The following is an 18,574-nucleotide window of genomic DNA, read 5'->3' on the forward strand; positions in this document are numbered from 1 at the left end:
CAGCATCCCGGAGTCGCGTCTTCTCTGTTGACGTTAAGACTGGTGTTTTGCGGGTACTATTTAATGAAGCTGCCAGTTGAGGACTTGTGAGGCATCTGTTTCTCTAACCAGACTCTAACGTACTTGTCCTCTTGCTCAGTTGTGCACCAGGGCCTCCCACTCTATTCTGGTTCGAGTCAGTTTGCGCTGTTCTGTGAAGGGGGTAGTACAAAGCGTTGTACGAGATTTTCAGGTTCTTGGAAATTTCTCGCATGGAATAGCCTTCATTTCTCAGAACAAGAATAGACTGACGAGTTCCAGAATAAAGTTATTTGTTTCTGGCCATTTTGAGCCTATAATCTAACCTATAAATGCTAATGCTCCAGATACTCAACTCGTCTAAAGAAGGCCAGTTTTATTGCTTCTTTAATCAGGACAACCGTTTTCAGCTGTGCTAACATAATTGCAAAAGGGTTTTCTAATGATCAATTAACCGTTTAAAATGATGCACTTGGATTAGCTAACACAACGTGCCATTGGAACAGAGGAGGGATGTTTGCTGATAATGGGCCTCTGTACGCCTATGTAAACTCGGCAAAAAAAGAAACGGCCCTTTTTCAGGACCCTGTCTTTCAAAGATAATTAGTAAAAATCCAAATAACTACACAGATCTTCATTGTAAAGGGTTTAAACACTGTTTCCCATGCTTGTTCAATGAACCATAAACAATTAATGAACATGCACCTGTGGAACGGTCGTTAAGACACTAACAGCTTACAGACGGTCACAGTTAGGACACTAAATACACCTTTCTACTGACTCTGAAAAACACCAAAAGAAAGATGCCCAGGGTCCCTGCTCATCTGCATGAATGTGCCTTAGGCATGCTGCAAGGAGGGATGATGACTACAGATGTGGCCAGGGCAATAAATTGCAATGTCAGTACCTTGAGACGCCTAAGACAGCGCTACAGGGAGACAGGACGGACAGCTGATCGTCCTCGCAGTGGCAGAACACATGTAACAACACCTGCACAGGATTGGTACATCCGAAAATCACATCTGTGGGACAGGTACAGGATGGCAACAACAACTGCCCGAGTTACACCAGGAACGAGCAATCCCTCCATCAGTGCTCAGACTGTCCGCAATAGGCTGAGAGAGGCTGGACTGAGGGCTTGTAGGCCTGTTGTAAGGCAGGTCCTCACCAGACATCACCGGCAACGTCGCCTATGGGCACAAACCCACAGTCGCTGGACCAGACATGATTGGCAAAAAGTGCTCTTCACTGACGAGTTGCGTTTTTGTCTCACCAGAGGTGATGGTCGGATTTGCGTTTATCGTCAAAGATATGAGCGTTACACAAGGCCTGTACTCTGGAGCAGGATCGATTTGGCGGTGGAGGGTCCATCATGGTCTGAGACGGTGTGTCACAGCATCATCGGACTGAGCTCGTTCTAATTGCAGGCAATCTCAACGCTGTGCGTTACAGGGAAGACATCCTCCTCCCTCATGTGGTACCCTTCCTGCAGGCTCAACCTGACATGACCCTCTAGCATGACAATTCCACCAGCCATACTACTTGTTATGTGCGTGATTTCCTGCAAGACAGGAATGTCAGTGTTCTGCCATAGCCAGCGAAGAGCCCGGGTTTCAATCCCATTGAGCACATCTGGGACCTGTTGGATCGGAGGATGAGGCCTAGGGCCATTCCCCCCAGAAATGTCTGGGAACTTTCAGGTGCCTTGGTGGAAGAGTGAGGCAACATCTCACAGCAGGACCTGGCAAATCCGGTGCAGTGATGCACTGTAGTACTTAATGCAGCTGGTGGCCACACCAGAAACTGACAGTAACTTTGATTTTAACCCCCCCCCCCCTTTGTTCAGGGACACATTATTCCATTTATGTTAGTAACATGTCTGTGGAACTTGTTCAGTTTATGTCTCAGTTGTTGAATCTTATGTTCATACAAATATTTGCACATGTTAAGTTTGCTGAAAATAAATGCAGTTGACAGTGAGAGGATGTTTCTTTTTTTGCTGGGTTTAGATATTCCATTTAAAAAATCTGCCGTTTCCAGATACAATAGTAATTTACAACATTAACAATGTCTACACTGTATTTCTGATCAATTTGATGTAATTTTAATGGACAAAAAACGTGATTTTCTTTAAAAACAAGGCCATTTCTAAGTGACCCCAAACTTTTGAATGGTAGGGTAGGTGTAGACCTTCTCGTGAAATGCTTACTTACAAGCCCTTAACCAACAGTGCAGTTCAAGAAAATATTTACTAAATCAAATAGTAAAAATAAAGAAGTAACACAGTAGAATAAACATAACAATAACGAGGCTATATACAGGAGGCAAGGGTACCGAATAAATGTGCGGGGGTACAGGTTAGTCGAGGTAATTTGTACATGTAGGTAGGGGAAAGTGACTATGCAAAGATGATGAACAGCGAGTAGCAGCAGTCTCAAAACAAAAGCGGGGTCAATGTAAATAGTCCGGGTGGCCATTTGATTAATTGTTCAGAAGTCTTATAGCTTGGGGATAGAAGCTGCTTCAGGAGCATTTTGGACCTAGACTTGGGGTGACAGAATCTTTGACAATTTGTTGGGCCTTCCTCTGACACCGCCTGGTATAAAGGTCCTGGACGGCAGGAAGCTTGGCCCCAGTGATGTATTGGGCCGTACGCACTACCCTCTGTAGCGCCTTACGGTCAGATACCGAGCAGTTGCCATACGAGGCCGTGATGCAACCAGTCAGGATGCTCTTGATGGTGCAGCTGTAGAACTTTGAGGTTTTGGGGACCCGTGCCAAACCGTTACAGGCTCCTGAGGAGAAAAAGGTGTTGTCGTGCCCTCTTCACGACTGTCTTGGTGTGTCTGGACCATATTAGTTTGTTGCACTAAGCATTATAATGCAACGGAAGACGAAACTATCTTACAATGTTTCTAATAAAGCTCAATTCAATAACACCCTATCCTGACTCATGTAAACCACATCAGTGATATTTTTAATAGCAAATAATACTCAAAAGTGATTATCCCATCAACTTAAAAGTTGATGTGAGGTGACACCTGCTGGTCAAATTAAGGAGAGAAAACAACGAGCTAAAAGCTCATATGGGGCCAGTACACTGGATTCAAAATGTCACATGTTGATATGATTCAATTTCAACCTCAGTTACTAGGCTATCCCACGATATTCAACCTCAGTTACTAGGCTATCCCACGATATTCAACCTCAGTTACTAGGCTATCCCACGATATTCAACCTCAGTTACTAGGCTATCCCACGATATTCAACCTCAGTTACTAGGCTATCCCACGATATTCAACCTCAGTTACTAGGCTATCCCACGTTATTCAACCTCAGTTACTAGGCTATCCCACGATATTCAACCTCAGTTACTAGGCTATCCCACGATATTCAACCTCAGTTACTAGGCTATCCCACGATATTCAACCTCAGTTACTAGGCTATCCCACGTTATTCAACCTCAGTTACTAGGCTATCCCACGTTACATCACTATGTATAATTCTATCACATCAGGAACTAAATCCTGCCATGCCTATCCCTATACATGTAGAACCAGTAGTGAGACTATTGAATGAAAAAGAGAAACAATGTTCCCCAGCAACTGAAAGCACACAAATACAAGGTAAACAACAGATTGGCTGGCTGGCTGGCTAACACAAACCCAAAGAGACTATGTACAGGCACACACACGTTTAAGAATACAGCTTCACTAATAAAGGCCCAAGCAAGAATTATGTTTAAAAAAAGAAAAGCATTCAGCAAGTGATATTGGTGCGATACTGTTGTCCACAAAGAGTGGACATCACCACAGAGAGGTTACACTGTTCCAAAGCGTTAAGGAGCAATTCATGAAAAAAACATTGGGAATAGCAATAGAAGTGACGACTACATAGATGAAAATATCATCATCGTAAAGTCAATTCATGTCAATCATTCTATCTTCTGTTCGCCCATCTCCTTATTCAGCTCTTCATAAGTAGTATCTTCCTCCTTGTCGTCTCCCTCGTCTGCCCGTGAGTTAGGGACCCAGAGGCCAGAGTCGATGCATCTCTTCATGTGGACCTTAGCCTCCTGACGGGTGGGAACAATGACATTCAGAGCACCAGTTTGTAACAACTTCAGGAGGTTTTGTGTCACTATTCAGCGTGCCTTTACATTTCTAGAACAATGTATGTTGTCAGTATGCTTGCCCTGAGCACGTGGAAGACAATACAACAAAAGGAACACAGGAATGGATTTGGTTTTGTAACCTACCGTTGGGTCCAGCTTCGTGATGACAGTCTGCAACATGGCAATGTCCTTCTCGTCAAAACATTTCTGCATCTCCTACAAAAAGGACAAAATCTATTTTTTAAATTTCACATTTATTTAACCAGGTAGGTTAGTTGAGAACAAGTTCTCATTTACAACTGCAACCTGGCCAAGATAAAGCAAAGCAGTGCGACACATACAACAACACAGAGTTACACATGGAATAAGCAAACATACAGTCAATAATATAATAGAAAAAGTCTATATACAGTGAGTGTAAATGAGGCAGGATAAGGGAGGTAAGGCAATAAATAGGCCATAGTGGCGAAATAATGACAATATAGCAATTAAACACTGGAATGATAGATATGCAAAAGATGAGTGCAAGTAGAGATACTGGGGTGCAAAGGAGCAAAATAAAATAAATAACAGTATGGGGATGAGGTAGTTGGATGGGCTATTTACAGATGGGCTATGTACAGGTGCAGTGATCTGTGAGCTGCTCTGACAGCTGGTGCTTAAAGTTATTTTTTTAATTTTTTAAAATTTATTTCACCTTTATTTAACCAGGTAGGCAAGTTCAGAACAAGTTCTCATTTACAATTGCGACCTCGCCAAGATAATGCAAAGCAGTTCGACACATACAACGACACAGAGTTACACATGGAAGTAAACAAACATACAGTCAATAATACAGTATAAACAAGTCTATATACGATGTGAGCAAATGAGGTGAGATAAGGGAGGTAAAGGCAAAAAAAAGATGATGAGGATGAGGAGGATGATAATGAGGAGATATGAGTCTCCAGCTTCAGTGATTTTAGAAGTTCGTTCCAGTCATTGGCAGCAGAGAACTGGAAGGAAAGGAGGAAGTCAAAGGAGGAATTGGCTTTGGGGGTGACCAGTGAAATACACCTGCTGGAGCATGTGCTACGGTTGGGTGCTGCTATGATGACATATGAGCTGAGATAAGACGGGCTTTACCTAGCAAAGACTTATAGATGACCTGGAGCCAGTGGGTTTGGCGACGAATATGAAGGGCCAGCCAACGAGGGCATAGAGGTCACAGTGGGTAGTATATGGGGCTTTGGTGACAAAACCGATGGCAGTGTGATAGACTGCATGCAATTTGCTGAAGTCAAGGATCGGTAGGATAGTCCATTTTGTTTTACGAGGGTATGTCTGGCAGCATGAGTGAAGGATGTTTTGTTGCGAAATAGGAAGCCAATTCTAGATTTAACTTTGGATTGGAGATGTTTGATGTGAGTCTGGAAGGAGAGTTTACAGTCTAACCAGACACCTAGGTATTTGTAGTTGTCCACATATTCAAAGTCAGAACCGTCCAGAGTAGTGATGCTGGACGGGAGGGCAGGATTGCGCAGCGATCGGTTGAAGAGCATGCATTTAGTTTTACTTGCATTTAAGAGCAGTTGGGAGGCCACGGAAGGAGAGTTGTATAGCATTGAAACTCGTTTGGAGGTTAGTTAACACAGTGTCCAAAGAAGGGCCAGAAGTATACAGAATGGTGTCGTCTGCGTAGAGGTGGATCAGAGAATCACAAGCAGCAAGAGCAACATCATTGATGTATACAGAGAAAAGAGTCGGCCCAAGGATTGAACCCTGAGGCACCCCCATAGAGACTGCCAGAGGTCCGGACAACAGGCCCTCCGACTTGACACACTGAACTCTGTCTGAGAAGTAGTTGGTGAACCAGGCAGGGAAGTCATTTGAGAAACCAAGACTGTTGAGTATGCTGATAAGAACGTGGTGATTGACAGAGTTGAAAGCCTTGGCCAGGTCGATGAGTACAGCTGCACAGTATTGTCTCTTATCGATGGCGGTTATGATATCGTTTAGGACCCGAGCGTGGCTGAGGTGCACCCATGACTAGCTCGGAAACCAGATTGCACAGCGGAGAAGGTAAGGTAGGATTCGAAATGGTCGGTGATCTGTTTGTTAACTTGGCTTTCAAAGACCTTAGAAAGGCAGGGTAGGTTAGATATAGGTCTGTAGCAGTTTGGATCTAGAGTGTCTCCCCCTTTGAAGAGGGGGATGACTGCGGCAGCTTTCCAATCTTTGGGTTTGTTAACTTGCAAAACCAAAAACAGAGATAGGGATGATGATTATGATGGAAGGACGGTGCAAAATGAAGGAGGAGGTGCAGTAGTAGATGTCCTGTACCTCAGGTAGGGACTCATACACCTCAGCAGGATCCAGTCCTCCAGGCCCAAGGCGTTTCTGTCTCTCCTCCTCTTCGTACTCCTTCATGGCCCTCTCGATGCGAATCTTGGCCCTGCCGCGCACCCTCCCCTTAAAGGACTCCAGCTCATCATTGAAGGCATCCTGATACTGCTGATCTGCAGTCTGAGAGAGGGAAATATATCTGTCTATATGCTTTGCTATTGAGTGCAAGTGGGAAATGTATCACCTTTACACACAAACAAACCTTTATCTTGGCGAAGAACTGACGGAAGCAACCGCGGGGATCCACCTTCAGGCTCTTAGCCAGCTCCAGGACGAACTGCATCACTATAGTCTGGTGGGCCACCTGCTCCATCAGCGCTTTCTTCTACAGGAGGAAAACAACAGGACACTGACATTAACCCTTGTCTATGCTCATCTGTATCAAGAAAAGGAAACTGCATGTGTACTTCGTACTGAGGCATGTTTGGGCAAATAAAGAGGATCAGACGATCACATACTAACCTACTTCATAACCTTCTCTACACCAGGATTGTGTTCATTATGCACCAAATGTAAGAAGATGAACTGAAACAGGAAGGGTCTACCTGGACTTGTTCAACAAGAAACACTATTGTTTTCTGTTTCAAAACATTTTGCTACCCTGTGCCCTACTGAACATGACCCTGATGAGTGTCCTGTGGAATAATGTATAGTGGATGAAATCCCTCATGGGTTATTAGAGGTGAGGTTTGTCGTATTACGGTTCTGCACTCACCTCCTCCACCTCCAGGTCAATGCACATGATGACTAGGTAGTTGGCCGTCTCCTCACACACCAGGTGAGGGTTGTCTGATAGGTACTTCTGGCTGTCGTCCCAGCGTTTCATCATACCTGACAACAGAGACAGAGACCATGGCCATGACAACTACCCACAAAGAATGGGGACAACAAAGAATGGGATAATGACTCTCACCAAAGTGTTTGATCTCTTTCTCATACTTCTCCACAAAGGTCTTGTGTTTCTGCTCTTTCTGCTCCTCGGTGTCCTCCTTCACATCTGGCTTAACGTTCATAACACTCTAGGAGAGACAGAAGGGGAGAGAGAGAGAGAGAGAGAAAGAGAGAGATCGGAGTGGGGCAAGACAAGTAGCATCAGCAAATAACCATCACCATCAGCCAGGGCGTATCAGCGGTTCCACACACTAAACCCACCTTGCTGAAGCCCTCCTTGCAGAGTGTGTCTACGCTCCATGGCATCTTCTTCTCTTCCCGCCGGTGGTCCTCCAGTTTCTTCTCCCAGTCCCGCTCCTCCTTCTTCAGCCTCTTCTCCTCGGCCTGTGCCTTGCTCAGCTCGGCTTTGGCATCGTCCGTGACTGAACTGGACAGATTCTTGGTCTTCTTCTGTGCTTCAGTCAACTTGCGCTTAGATTCAGCAAGCCCCTTCTCCAGGTCCTCACCAGCCTTTATGAACTGGTCCATTCGTTCCACACGCGCCTAGGTGATGGTGGGGAGAGGGGTCAGGACAAAGGGATCTCATCGAGGATAACTTGATATTCAACACATAACGCCAAATGTTATGTTTATCTTTCCATTGCGTTTATCTGCGAAAGCAGGCTGTTTACATGTTTACATAGCTACAGCATCTGCAAATCTAGAAAGCTAGCTAATAATGTGATAATTTGCTAACTTACAGAGACCAAGTAGCTATCAAATGCATCACTCTAATCGACATAACGTTACCTCATGTCTCCATTTGAAAAGGCTGGGTGTATCGATGTTTGGATGAGTGTCATCTTCATCATCTGAAACCTCAATGTGGTCCCACACGCTGTAGTCTATCCTACTTGTCATTCTAGCTACCTAGCTAGCAGGCTACAATTTGCTTGTGGCAAGAGCACGTTAAAAGTGAAAATAATCGATTTTAAATTAGCTAACTTAAAACCTTGTTAGAAATTATATCGGTAGATAATATATTTACTATTGCTAAACAACAATAGTGCACAATGTAGCATTAGCTAGCTAAGGAAGAAACCCTGGAAGTTTCCGTTTAGAGGTATATACGTAAACTCGTCATTGAAGAACGTCAAAGCAAAGGCATGTGGGTGGAGCATAATATTTTTATAGTAAAAAATATATATATATTATTTAGTAGATTTAATAATAATAGCCTACCATCATTGATAATAATACAACAAATATAAATTTGTAATTTTATTAATGTTTTTATGACACATAATAAAGAGAGAAAGAACAAACAACAATAAAGTTAATGGTAGCTAATTAATGGATAGAATTATTCACACTGCCTCGCGTTCTAGGGTTCTCCACACTCCACATATATATTTAAACACGTCAAAGTATACTTTATGTTGCAATAACAACAAGAATCAATCATAACACAATAATATGCTACTATAAACTATTACATGACCAAAGTCTTTAAAAATGTAAGGCGATTCCTTTTTTTCTGTGCGATGGTCTGGCTGACAATGATGACGCTCTCACACCTGTAACAAAACCGTGCAATTGATATTAGAGACAGAAAATATCTTCCCTCTGCTAATCCCCCAAATTTGGACTTTTGTTTTGTAAAGCCAACACTCCACTGTGGGAAAAGTCACATACCTCCAACATGGCCCTTTTTAACCTTCTGACTCCTCAGATTACATACCAAATAAGATCTATGGCTTCTATAACAAGTATGATGGTAGAGAATACTAGTTCTATCCTCTAAATGTTTGCATTTAACAATGCCCTCTTCACTGTGTCCTCCTACCTTAAGACTTAGTCTTGATGATGAACTGCTTACTCTTCTTGCCAATCTTATTAGAGGAAATGCAGGTGTAGGTCCCTGGAAGCAAGGAGGAAGAGGTAAAAACAGGTTGGTCCTCTATCTTCTCTTTGGGATCTGAAGACTGCCAGCTGTACACAGGACTGGGGCTTCCTGTAGCTGTGCAGTTTAATGTGATTTCATCCCCCACACCGACGTCCAGGGTCTCAGCTTCAGGACTGAGGAAGGATGGGGGGTCTGAGAAAATAAGTATAAGGGAAAGGGATGGATATTGCATATAAATGAATACACAAACACAATTGGATTTCATTGTTTCCCATGAAACTATTAATGGTTGGGTTGAGTCAAAAGACTCACAGTGCACAGAGACGTTGAGAGGCTCTGATGTCACTGAAGGAGGCGGTTGTGGTCCCTCTGGTCCCAAGTCCAGCTGAGCCATGCACGTGTACTGGGCTCCGTTATCAGCTTTGGTTGGGGTGATCAGAAGGATGGAGGATACTTGGACAGGGGAGGCAGGGGTCAGATCAGAGAAAGAGTGGTTGTAAACTTCAGTCTGCCCTCTGTACCACCTCAGGGTGAGGTATTGAACGGGGGCGATGTTCTGGACATCACAGAGCAGCTGGTACTCTTTCCCCTCCAACATGGGACCAGTGTGGTTTGCTGAGCTGATCGTGACACTGTCTGGAGTCTCTGTGAAAGATCAGCTGGTTAGTGTGTCAAGCACAACACGTACATGTAGTAGTAGTCGCCACAAATAGAATTCATCATTATGAAGTATGGCCTGATGCATGTACTGCAGCCATGCTCTGCCTTAAATTAAACTAAGATTTTAAAAAAGCCAGCTTTATGTAGGCCAGGTTGACTCACTGTAAAGGATGAGGTTGAGTTTCTCTTCACACTGTCTGGGTGCAGTGAAGAAGACTCCGTAGCAGATAGGCTCCTCGATCCAGTCGATCAGACTGTCCACCTTCCATTGGACAGCACGGTCCTGTTGGGTGTGTGCTGCCCCAATGGCTGATTCCCAGCCTAGGACACGCACCGGGCGTGAGGCCTCACAGCTGACAGACACAGCCTCCCCAAACCCCACCACCACCCTGGAGGGTTTCAGCTCCAGAGAGCATCCTTCACCTGACACTGAGACATGGACAATATCATCATCACCATCATCATCATTACATTGTCTTCGTCAGCATCATCATTTTCACAATCTTTTTCATTATCATCGTGATCATTACATAATCTAGTTAGAAAGTTATATTATTGCTGGCATATCCGAAACATTCATATTTGTTAAATAAAATGACATTTACAGATACCAGGAAAATGTTGCTTGCAGTGATTTGATTGTGTGACTTTAGCGGGTGTTTATGATCGGTTTGTATCACTGCGGATATAAGACTGGGTGGGATGCAAGTTTCACTTTGCCATCATCTCTGGGTTGCAAATTTAATTTCAGTGGACAAAGCACAGGTAAATAATTCACACACTCATATACGCAATATTATATAATAGTATTTCGCCAAAGTGCTTTAAAACCATTTATGACCAATTCTATTGCGAAAAAACCTCTTCAAACTACAAACTCCTCGATACAAAGGGGGCCTCTACTGCAGATGTCCCATAACCCTCGACTCCACAGAGAATAAGCAAATCTTATAAATAATAAAATGTTGTCTCTTGCAACATCTTACCGGTGCAGAACATGCAAAAGGTTAGGATCCATTTTAGAAAGTAGTTTTCCATCTTTTTGCAGACTTTGCTGAGGTCCACTATGGTCGGAGTTGAAAGGCGAGTGGAATTCCGACTTGGTCCTGCTTGGCAACTCTAAAGTGAACTGTGATTACTAACAAAAGCCCTCCCTCACCAAACGAGGGCTCTCATACCGTAGTCTGTGTCTGACTGCAGGGCCCCGAGGGGGAGAAGAGGGGGCTAAGGAAGTTTGACAGGCATCAAGGCCAGACCTCCTCAATGGTAACTCATTAGGCCTACATCCCACAGGGGAAATTCTTCCTTTAATCATTTATTTGTGGTTTAGTTAGAATCTGTATTTAATGTTCAATGAGTTAAAATATCAGACCCATGATATATTTCAGCCCAAAATGTGTTCCTACTCCTACAATCTCAGCCTAGATATTTTGTATTTTTGTTCACTATCGTGTATTGTTACAGCAGCACAACCCCGAGCTATTCAGATGACAGCTCTTTTCTGTTTTTAGAAAATACCCATACAGAGTTCTAGGACTTCAGAAGGGTGCAACGGTTACAATTTTAAGTTCTTTAAACTGAAATGAAACCCCAATGACCTGTGTTAACTTGCCTCAAACAGTTCCCATGTGACTGCGGATTCATATACATAGGTGGTTTGAGAGAACTCACATTGCAGTTCTACTCTCTTTTCTGCAGGCATGTTTGATTCCCATGCGCACACTGCTTGGAGACCCCATGCTTTGTCAAGACTCAGCAGGTTGGATTGTTGGACTTGTTGTCCGGTATGTAGTGTGTAGGCCTCACACTGTGATCAGAATGTACCACCACTGCACAACAGCACCAGCCGTGACCAGGCTGCCAGAAACATTGCTCAGTAATTGGATGCTTATTGGGTGTATTTATAGAAGGCTCAGCTGCCAATTCTGTGTCTACAGTATGTCGACTGTTTTGTGTTTCTATGCTGTGCCCTTGTTTGTTGTGGAAGTACACTATTGTACACTTGTTTCTGAAAATGATCATGTGTGTATAATATAACATGTTTTTGCTCTAGGACTAAATGTGCTGGCAAATTGCCCTTATAAGTCTACACTGCAGCCAGGTTGTTATAGCAACAGTCAGGCTGCACACACAAAGTGTTTCTTGGCAGGGCAGAAGTCCTCTTCACCAGGATGAAGCAGAACCCGAGAGACACAAAAAGGACACACACTCAATTCTGAAAAAGGAAGTATTTATATGAGCCAGGCAGGATAACAGATGGACTTCCATGCGTCGCTTTACATGGACCTTAGTTTGTAGTGATTAGTATTGATGTGTCAGTGTTACAGTGATATATGAGAGAAAGGTTCCCAATGGCATTCAAAATACAGTAGAGGAACATGTCACAGTGAAAGACTGATTCTTTCAAAAACTTTAACTCAATGAGCATAGCTGGTTGATGTTTGACAGCGAATGATGTGTATGCATGGTAAACATCTCCTGCATTGTCGATGCAAAACTGTCCACCAATTTTGCAGCACTATTGAAATGGAAAAGAAAGACAGCATCATTCTAACCTAAATAGGTTGCAGTAGAACACTTCCTGAAACTGAATCTCTGACAATGCTGAGCCTAACAAGTACTGACATTCCGAATAGAGAACTAAATGTCTGAACGGAAGAGCAGACAGATGGAAACACACATATCACGGGTCATATAAACATAAGCAAGCTGACAAAAAGGACTAAATAAAGTAGAGAATGAGTGTTAGCGACTGTTAAAGACGGCATATAACAACATTCAGTGCTGAAATCAAATGGACAATATACACATAGTTAGTTAGCGACACAACACAAACATCACATGTAAAAAGCTAGTTTACATCGTGCAACTCAAATAGTTCTGTGCACCTTACAAGCACCATTTCTAACTGTACCAATACTATTCCAGCCCTGTACAACGTGAACTGAACATACTTTGCACTTAACACTAACCATACCTTTAAATATCTAGCATGAATGTTATAAAATTGTATTACAAAAAATAAACAAACCTCTGACTGTGATTCAACAAAAAAAGACAACGATTGAAGGACTGTGCCACTCCACTCGTCAAAACAGATTATATCGTTTCTACTAACACACAGTATAGCAACATCGTAAAGGACCACCCATGGTGAGATATGACTGTGTAGACTATTAAAATACCTGAGATAGTTAAAACACATCAGTGGCCTTGCTCTCCTCACAGCCCTGAGACTGTGTCCATGGGATTAATGTCAGTATGCATGTTCGCTTCCCTATGGTCTGCAGATATAGGTTGAGAAAGTGAAAGACCAACAATTAAAGCTATCATCAAACATACTGACGTTACTGAGAATCTAGGGTGCTGTGACGGTAAAAGAGAGATAGTGGAAGAGTGTGGGCAGAGAACAAAATTAGCAATAGTGAAGAGAAGCTTCCTGTGGCTCTGGTACCACCATTTTAGAGCAACAAGAAAAAAAAGGCATTAGACAGGAAGTGATGCATTGCATGGCTCATTTCTCACTGTACAGTCACGTAAGGTCACTTGGTGCTGTCATCGGACTACAGCGATCAGGCTAGCCTGTTTATACAGCCGCTTTACCTGCGTGACAGAGACACAGTGGCTGTGAGAAGAGACTACATTCAGGTATGCTTGATTATAAAATAAATAATAAAACAGGACACACATGCATGTGAATGAATGACTGGTAGTGTCGCGCAACATGCTCACACGGACACAGCCCAAGACACATTCAAAACAACGCATCACCACGTCCAAATGGCACAAAGCTATTGGTTGGAGAAGGAAAAAAAAGAAAAAGAAAGCACTCTTTAGATTTATAAGCCATGCAGGATTGAAGCGTTCCATCATAGTAATTCAATAAACAACCATTCTTATTCATACAGTGTCTATCGAGGAAGTCCTGCCGGTCACACTGGCGATAGAATTGCTCTTCCTCTGGCCTGTTCAGATGATGGAGTTGGGACCTGCTCTGTATTTGACAATGGCATAGACAATCATGACCAGGCCTAGGCCTAGGCCTAGGCCCAATCCTATGATGACCCAGAACGTTGTTCTGTCCCCTGTGGGAAGAGGGTGTGGTTAATGAGGGTTTATTTATTTGTTTGTGATGCACCACACAGACAGACACTAGAGCAAAGAAAGCCGGCATGACCACCACTATCCCTGCAGTGGTTCCACAACTGCCTGGAGAAACAGGAGCAATATTAGACATTTAAATATACTGTCAAAGGAGAAATTTCTCAGAGCAGTCTATTTGGGAAATATTAAGAAAGTAACACATATTCATGGTACAGGACAATTGGGTCCCACTTTACATGAAGTGTCCTGAAAAACATATTTCCATGGTAGCTAGTTTCATATGTACAGTGTAGTTACAATGTAATAATTGCAAAGTAACAAAGTACTTATGGTCATCTGATGATGTACCCTTACCAATGGACACAGTCTCATTCTGGTAAAGGGTAACACGAATGCACCCAGTAAGTGAGTGAAGGGGGAATGAGAGGGGAAGAGGGAGGGGTAGTAAGTGAGAATAGAAGCATTTGTGAAAAAGATAAGACTAGGTACTAATTATAAACATGATCCTACCTTTAGGTTTGGGATTCACAGTGAATGTCTTGCTGATCTTGCCTATCTGATTGTAGGCAGTGCAGGTGTAGGTTCCTGGGACCTCGGACGGGGGGGTGAAAAGAGCTTCTTGGAAGTCTGAAGACTGCCACCTGTACAGAGGAGTGGGCCTTCCAGTAGCCGTGCAGTTTAAGGTGATTTCCTCCCCCACTCTGATGTCCAGGGTCTCAGCTTCAGGTCTGGAAAAGGTTGGGGAGTCTGAAGAATGAGGAGAAATAAGATAAACATATAACCAATCAACATGGACTGTTCCCACAAGATTCAGAGTTTGGGGAGGGTGAAACCATGAGAAGATAACAGATTATTGGAAGACTCCGTTAAATATCACAGTAGGGTATCAGATCAAACTAAATGATCAGCTGTAAACATGAATGGAATGATTGAAAATAAGACTAGAGGGAACTCACAGTGCACAGTAATGTTGAGAGGTTCTGATGTCACTGTAGGATGGGGTTGTGGTCCCTCTGGTCCCAGGTCCAGTTCTGCTCTACATCTATACTGATCTACATCATCATCTCTACGGAGGCTGATCATCAGAGTAGCTGACACATCCGCTGGTCTCTTACTGACGTTACTGTAAGTTACAATATCTAAGGGTTCATTCCCTTTGTACCACTTCACAACCAGGTTCTGTAGAGGAGCAATGTTCTGAATGTCACACTGCAGCTGGTACTGTGTCCCCTCCACCATGGGACCAGAGTGGCTCCGAACAGAGATGGAGATGCTGTCTGGAGTCTCTGTAGAGGAGGTCAACAATGTAAAAACCCTCAATGCTGATATACAGTTAAATAAAAACATACCTTTCACATTCACAAGGAGGACAATACTCACTGTAGAGAATGACTGGAAGTACTTTTGAGGGTTGTTTGCTATCATTGAGATTGATGTAGCATTTGGGTTCTATTGTCCAATCTGTAAGGTTATCCACAGTCCAGGTGACAACGTTGGCATCTTGTTCTAAACTTTTACCTCCGAATGTGGCCTCCCAGCCCATCCCCTCATGGTCTGTGGATGATGTGCTGCAGTTGACTGAGACTGAGTCTCCATATCTCACCACCACTCTGGGAGGGTTGAGCTCAAGAAGATAGGAGGCAGGTGTAGGCCCACCTACCGGTCAGAGCACATGACATGTGAACATGGCAATGATTACATACAACCATAAAATAACACTGACATCACAATACAATGTCTGTCAGTAAATATATCTTTGCTAGTATTTTTGCTGGTTTGTATCACAAACTCTTTGCTGGCCAAGACAACTGGTTTGACTGTGGCCATACATTTCACTATCAGAGGGTGAGAAAGTTGCCTATTGTTTTTTAACAACTAGCAGAAGCAATGTCACTCAGTCAAGTCAGGAACAAGGGAGTAAATGAATGAAACTTGTTTTAATATTGATAGTGCTCTAAGGCAGGGATTCCCAAACTTTTGCACTCATACCCCCCTTCCAGCATTGGGGAACAACCCGTGCCACCTTGCGCACGAGCCGCATCTATTTCTATGGGCAAAAGCACTTCAAAAACTGTTCACACCCCTCTGGTTGGCGAAGAGAAAATCATGCAGGTTTAAAGCTTATTTTCTGCAATTTATTTCATGAAGCACTGAGAAAATGTAGCATTTTTATTCTATACATTTTGCCATGTCTAATGTGTATCTAAGTGACTCAAACATTGCAACAAAATCTATGGGTCATTTTTTGTATTTTTTTTTTTTTTTACGTTTGCTGACATGTGTCCCGACTTTAAAAAAAAAAAATAATAACTCAGGCTTTCAAAGTATTAATGTGGTTGAGAGCTGTAACTAGAATGCACAAGGTGCAATTTTTTACATTTAGTAGTGTATGGGAAGTTCTCTTCTTGTGTCATTCACTAACAGACATTAGAGAGCTATTTCTAATCTGTCAGAAATGCACAGTTGATCAACTAACCCATGTTAGCTAGGTAGGTATGTTAGGCTAACCAGCTATCTAAATCTTGTCGTTATCATGGCCATAATGTGTGCCTTGACCCCAGGAGGCCCCCATTGTTGACTCACTCAGGTATCATATGAACACATTTAAGACAATGCTAAATTTGTATAATTGCCGGATATTTGCTTTAAAACCGAAAAAAAAAGATCCCCGCCCATAGCAAAATATGGAGCATTTTGGGGAAATTAGCTTAAATCATGCTAAATGTTCTTTCTGTCAACAAAAGGATTGTGAACAATTTGAAGTCATATGGGTCGCGACTTGCGAGGTGGAGGTTTGTTACATTCGCAGATAAAGATTATACCAACCCAGAATTTTACCTCCTAGAAAATTTGTGTGACCGGACCTTCTCAAATAGTAGTTGAGTACACCTGGGCTAGTTGATCTGGACATTTCTGACAAGTTATAAATATCTCTAAGGTATACAATGACTGACATGACAAGAGGAACTGATGACACACTACCCAATTTCGAAATTGCACCTTAGGGGGACCGCCCCACAGTTTGGGAAACCGTTCTAAGGGACCAAATTCGAGAGAGAAAAACAACTGCTTTTCTTCCAAATGAATCGACCACACCCATCAATAGAGCTCTTTCTTGATCAGAGACATATTGATTCAGTGGGAGAGATTGGACTTCAAATAGTCAAAAACAAGTTTACTATGACTTCCAGTAATTTAATCATCATACCCTGAAAATACAATTAAATAGTAATTGAGTAGTTTAAACATAATGGGAAATTCATACGTTAACGGGAACAGCAAACATCTGTAGTTTAACAAAAAAGTAGTAACATTGATCTGTAGACCCTACCTGTAAACACCAACACACCAAGTGTCAGAAATCCATAAAGTCCTTTCACCATATTTATTTTATCCAGCAAATATATCCCAATGTTGACCGTCACCTTGAAAACGTATAACTATGGTAATCGAAACTAAAAGCAGCAGCGCACACAAACGCTTTCCCACAAGAGAACACATCCTCTATCCATCCATGGGTTGCCATGTCAGAATAAATTGGTAGCCCAATCACATTTTTTTTAAACCCTCCCCCAGTACCTGAGAGGAGCTGGGACATTTAATCAATATAAGCCTTTTCCATAACGTCATCGAGCGAATTAAGAATGAATATCAACATAACTTGTAATGATGTATGGAGCTAAATTCGGTTTTCTATCAAAACAATAATTATTGCGAGCTAACTTGACTAAAATGAATTTAAATATGGTGCAAGAGAAATTATAATTAGCACTCATTAAACTCGCCAGATATTTGTTTATCATTGGATGTTGATTTAACTTGTTTGACTGCGACGATTAAGCAATAAGGCCTGGGGAGGTGTGGTACCATATATGGCCAATATACCATGGCTAAAGGCTACAACGCAGAGAGCCTGGATACCACAAACCCGCAGAGGTGCCTTAATGATATTATAAATTGGTTACCAACATAATTAGAACAGTAAAAAGTCATTTTCTGTCATAACTGTGGTATATGGTCTGATATACCACAGCTTTCAGTCAATCAGCATTCAGGGCTCAAACTACACACTTAAAAAATGAATGTTGGGCAATTTTCTGGCATTTGTGACTTTATTATGTGCAAGATGTTAAAAGACAAACAGTTATAAATGGCCTATTTGCGAGATTGACTAATCATTTCAATAGGCATAGGCTAGGCCGCCTGACTCAAATCTGGGTTCATGACTGTAAAACTCTGCCATGGTTTGGTTAACTAGATGCAGGTAGTACATCTAGCCTAAAGTAACCTAGGCAAGATGTAGGCAGGATGTAAAATGAACGATTTAGCAGTTTGCTTTGTTCAAATTGACAGACTAATTCATTCAACATGAGTAGCCAGGCGATTTTGAGGTAAGAAGTGTTTCTGTTGCCCTGTTGGAACAGGCTAGTAAGAATGGGGTCGTAATTTTAATCACTGAATCAAATATTAATAATATGGTTATGAACTGAATGGGCCTATGCTTGTCATTCAGTGTT

General features: G+C 42.5%; 3 protein-coding genes across 3 annotated transcripts; all 3 read right to left on the reverse strand.

Annotated features, from left to right (window-relative positions):
- Nucleotides 1–2,969: 2,969 nt before the first annotated feature.
- On the reverse strand, nucleotides 2,970–8,537 carry LOC135554150 (hsp90 co-chaperone Cdc37-like). Its single transcript, XM_064986247.1, has 8 exons — nucleotides 8,198–8,537; nucleotides 7,670–7,951; nucleotides 7,431–7,536; nucleotides 7,233–7,348; nucleotides 6,720–6,842; nucleotides 6,455–6,637; nucleotides 4,277–4,348; nucleotides 2,970–4,093 (listed from the first exon to the last, which is right to left on the reverse strand). Exons 1-8 carry the CDS (start codon nucleotides 8,306–8,308, stop codon nucleotides 3,953–3,955), a joined length of 1,134 nt encoding a protein of 377 aa, XP_064842319.1. The 5' UTR covers nucleotides 8,309–8,537; the 3' UTR covers nucleotides 2,970–3,952.
- A 97-nt stretch (nucleotides 8,538–8,634) lies between these two features.
- Nucleotides 8,635–11,288, reverse strand: LOC135554152 (hemicentin-1-like). The gene is made up of 5 exons (XM_064986249.1): nucleotides 10,940–11,288; nucleotides 10,116–10,382; nucleotides 9,606–9,938; nucleotides 9,234–9,485; nucleotides 8,635–8,964 (listed from the first exon to the last, which is right to left on the reverse strand). The coding sequence occupies exons 1-4, from the start codon at nucleotides 10,989–10,991 to the stop codon at nucleotides 9,235–9,237; spliced, it is 903 nt and encodes a 300-aa protein (XP_064842321.1). The 5' UTR covers nucleotides 10,992–11,288; the 3' UTR covers nucleotides 8,635–8,964; nucleotide 9,234.
- Nucleotides 11,289–12,162: 874 nt separating this feature from the next.
- Nucleotides 12,163–17,581, reverse strand: LOC135554151 (intercellular adhesion molecule 1-like). Its single transcript, XM_064986248.1, has 5 exons — nucleotides 17,389–17,581; nucleotides 15,438–15,713; nucleotides 15,014–15,343; nucleotides 14,568–14,804; nucleotides 12,163–14,038 (listed from the first exon to the last, which is right to left on the reverse strand). Exons 1-5 carry the CDS (start codon nucleotides 17,438–17,440, stop codon nucleotides 13,923–13,925), a joined length of 1,011 nt encoding a protein of 336 aa, XP_064842320.1. The 5' UTR covers nucleotides 17,441–17,581; the 3' UTR covers nucleotides 12,163–13,922.
- Between the last annotated feature and the right edge of the window lie 993 nt (nucleotides 17,582–18,574).

The sequence above is a fragment of the Oncorhynchus masou genome, chromosome 14 (genome assembly GCF_036934945.1).
Source record: "Oncorhynchus masou masou isolate Uvic2021 chromosome 14, UVic_Omas_1.1, whole genome shotgun sequence".
In the NCBI taxonomy this organism is placed as follows: domain Eukaryota; kingdom Metazoa; phylum Chordata; class Actinopteri; order Salmoniformes; family Salmonidae; genus Oncorhynchus; species Oncorhynchus masou.

Bases quoted from the DNA above. Each gene is read 5' to 3' on its own strand.
- LOC135554152 (XM_064986249.1), bottom strand. From the start codon at position 10,991: ATGGAAAACTACTTTCTAAAATGGATCCTAACCTTTTGCATGTTCTGC. The intron at 9,939-10,115 runs GTGAGTCAACCT...GATCTTTCACAG, and splicing joins ACTCAACCTCATCCTTTACA to AGACTCCAGACAGTGTCACG. The intron at 9,486-9,605 runs GTGAGTCTTTTG...TTATTTTCTCAG, and splicing joins TCTCAACGTCTCTGTGCACT to ACCCCCCATCCTTCCTCAGT.
- LOC135554150 (XM_064986247.1), bottom strand. From the start codon at position 8,308: ATGACAAGTAGGATAGACTACAGCGTGTGGGACCACATTGAGGTTTCA. The intron at 6,638-6,719 runs GTTTGTTTGTGT...TCCCTCTCTCAG, and splicing joins AGTTCTTCGCCAAGATAAAG to ACTGCAGATCAGCAGTATCA. The intron at 4,094-4,276 runs GTAGGTTACAAA...CCCACCCGTCAG, and splicing joins TCACGAAGCTGGACCCAACG to GAGGCTAAGGTCCACATGAA.
- LOC135554151 (XM_064986248.1), bottom strand. From the start codon at position 17,440: ATGGTGAAAGGACTTTATGGATTTCTGACACTTGGTGTGTTGGTGTTT. The intron at 15,344-15,437 runs GTGAGTATTGTC...CCTCCTCTACAG, and splicing joins ACTTCCAGTCATTCTCTACA to AGACTCCAGACAGCATCTCC. The intron at 14,805-15,013 runs GTGAGTTCCCTC...CTCATTCTTCAG, and splicing joins TCTCAACATTACTGTGCACT to ACTCCCCAACCTTTTCCAGA.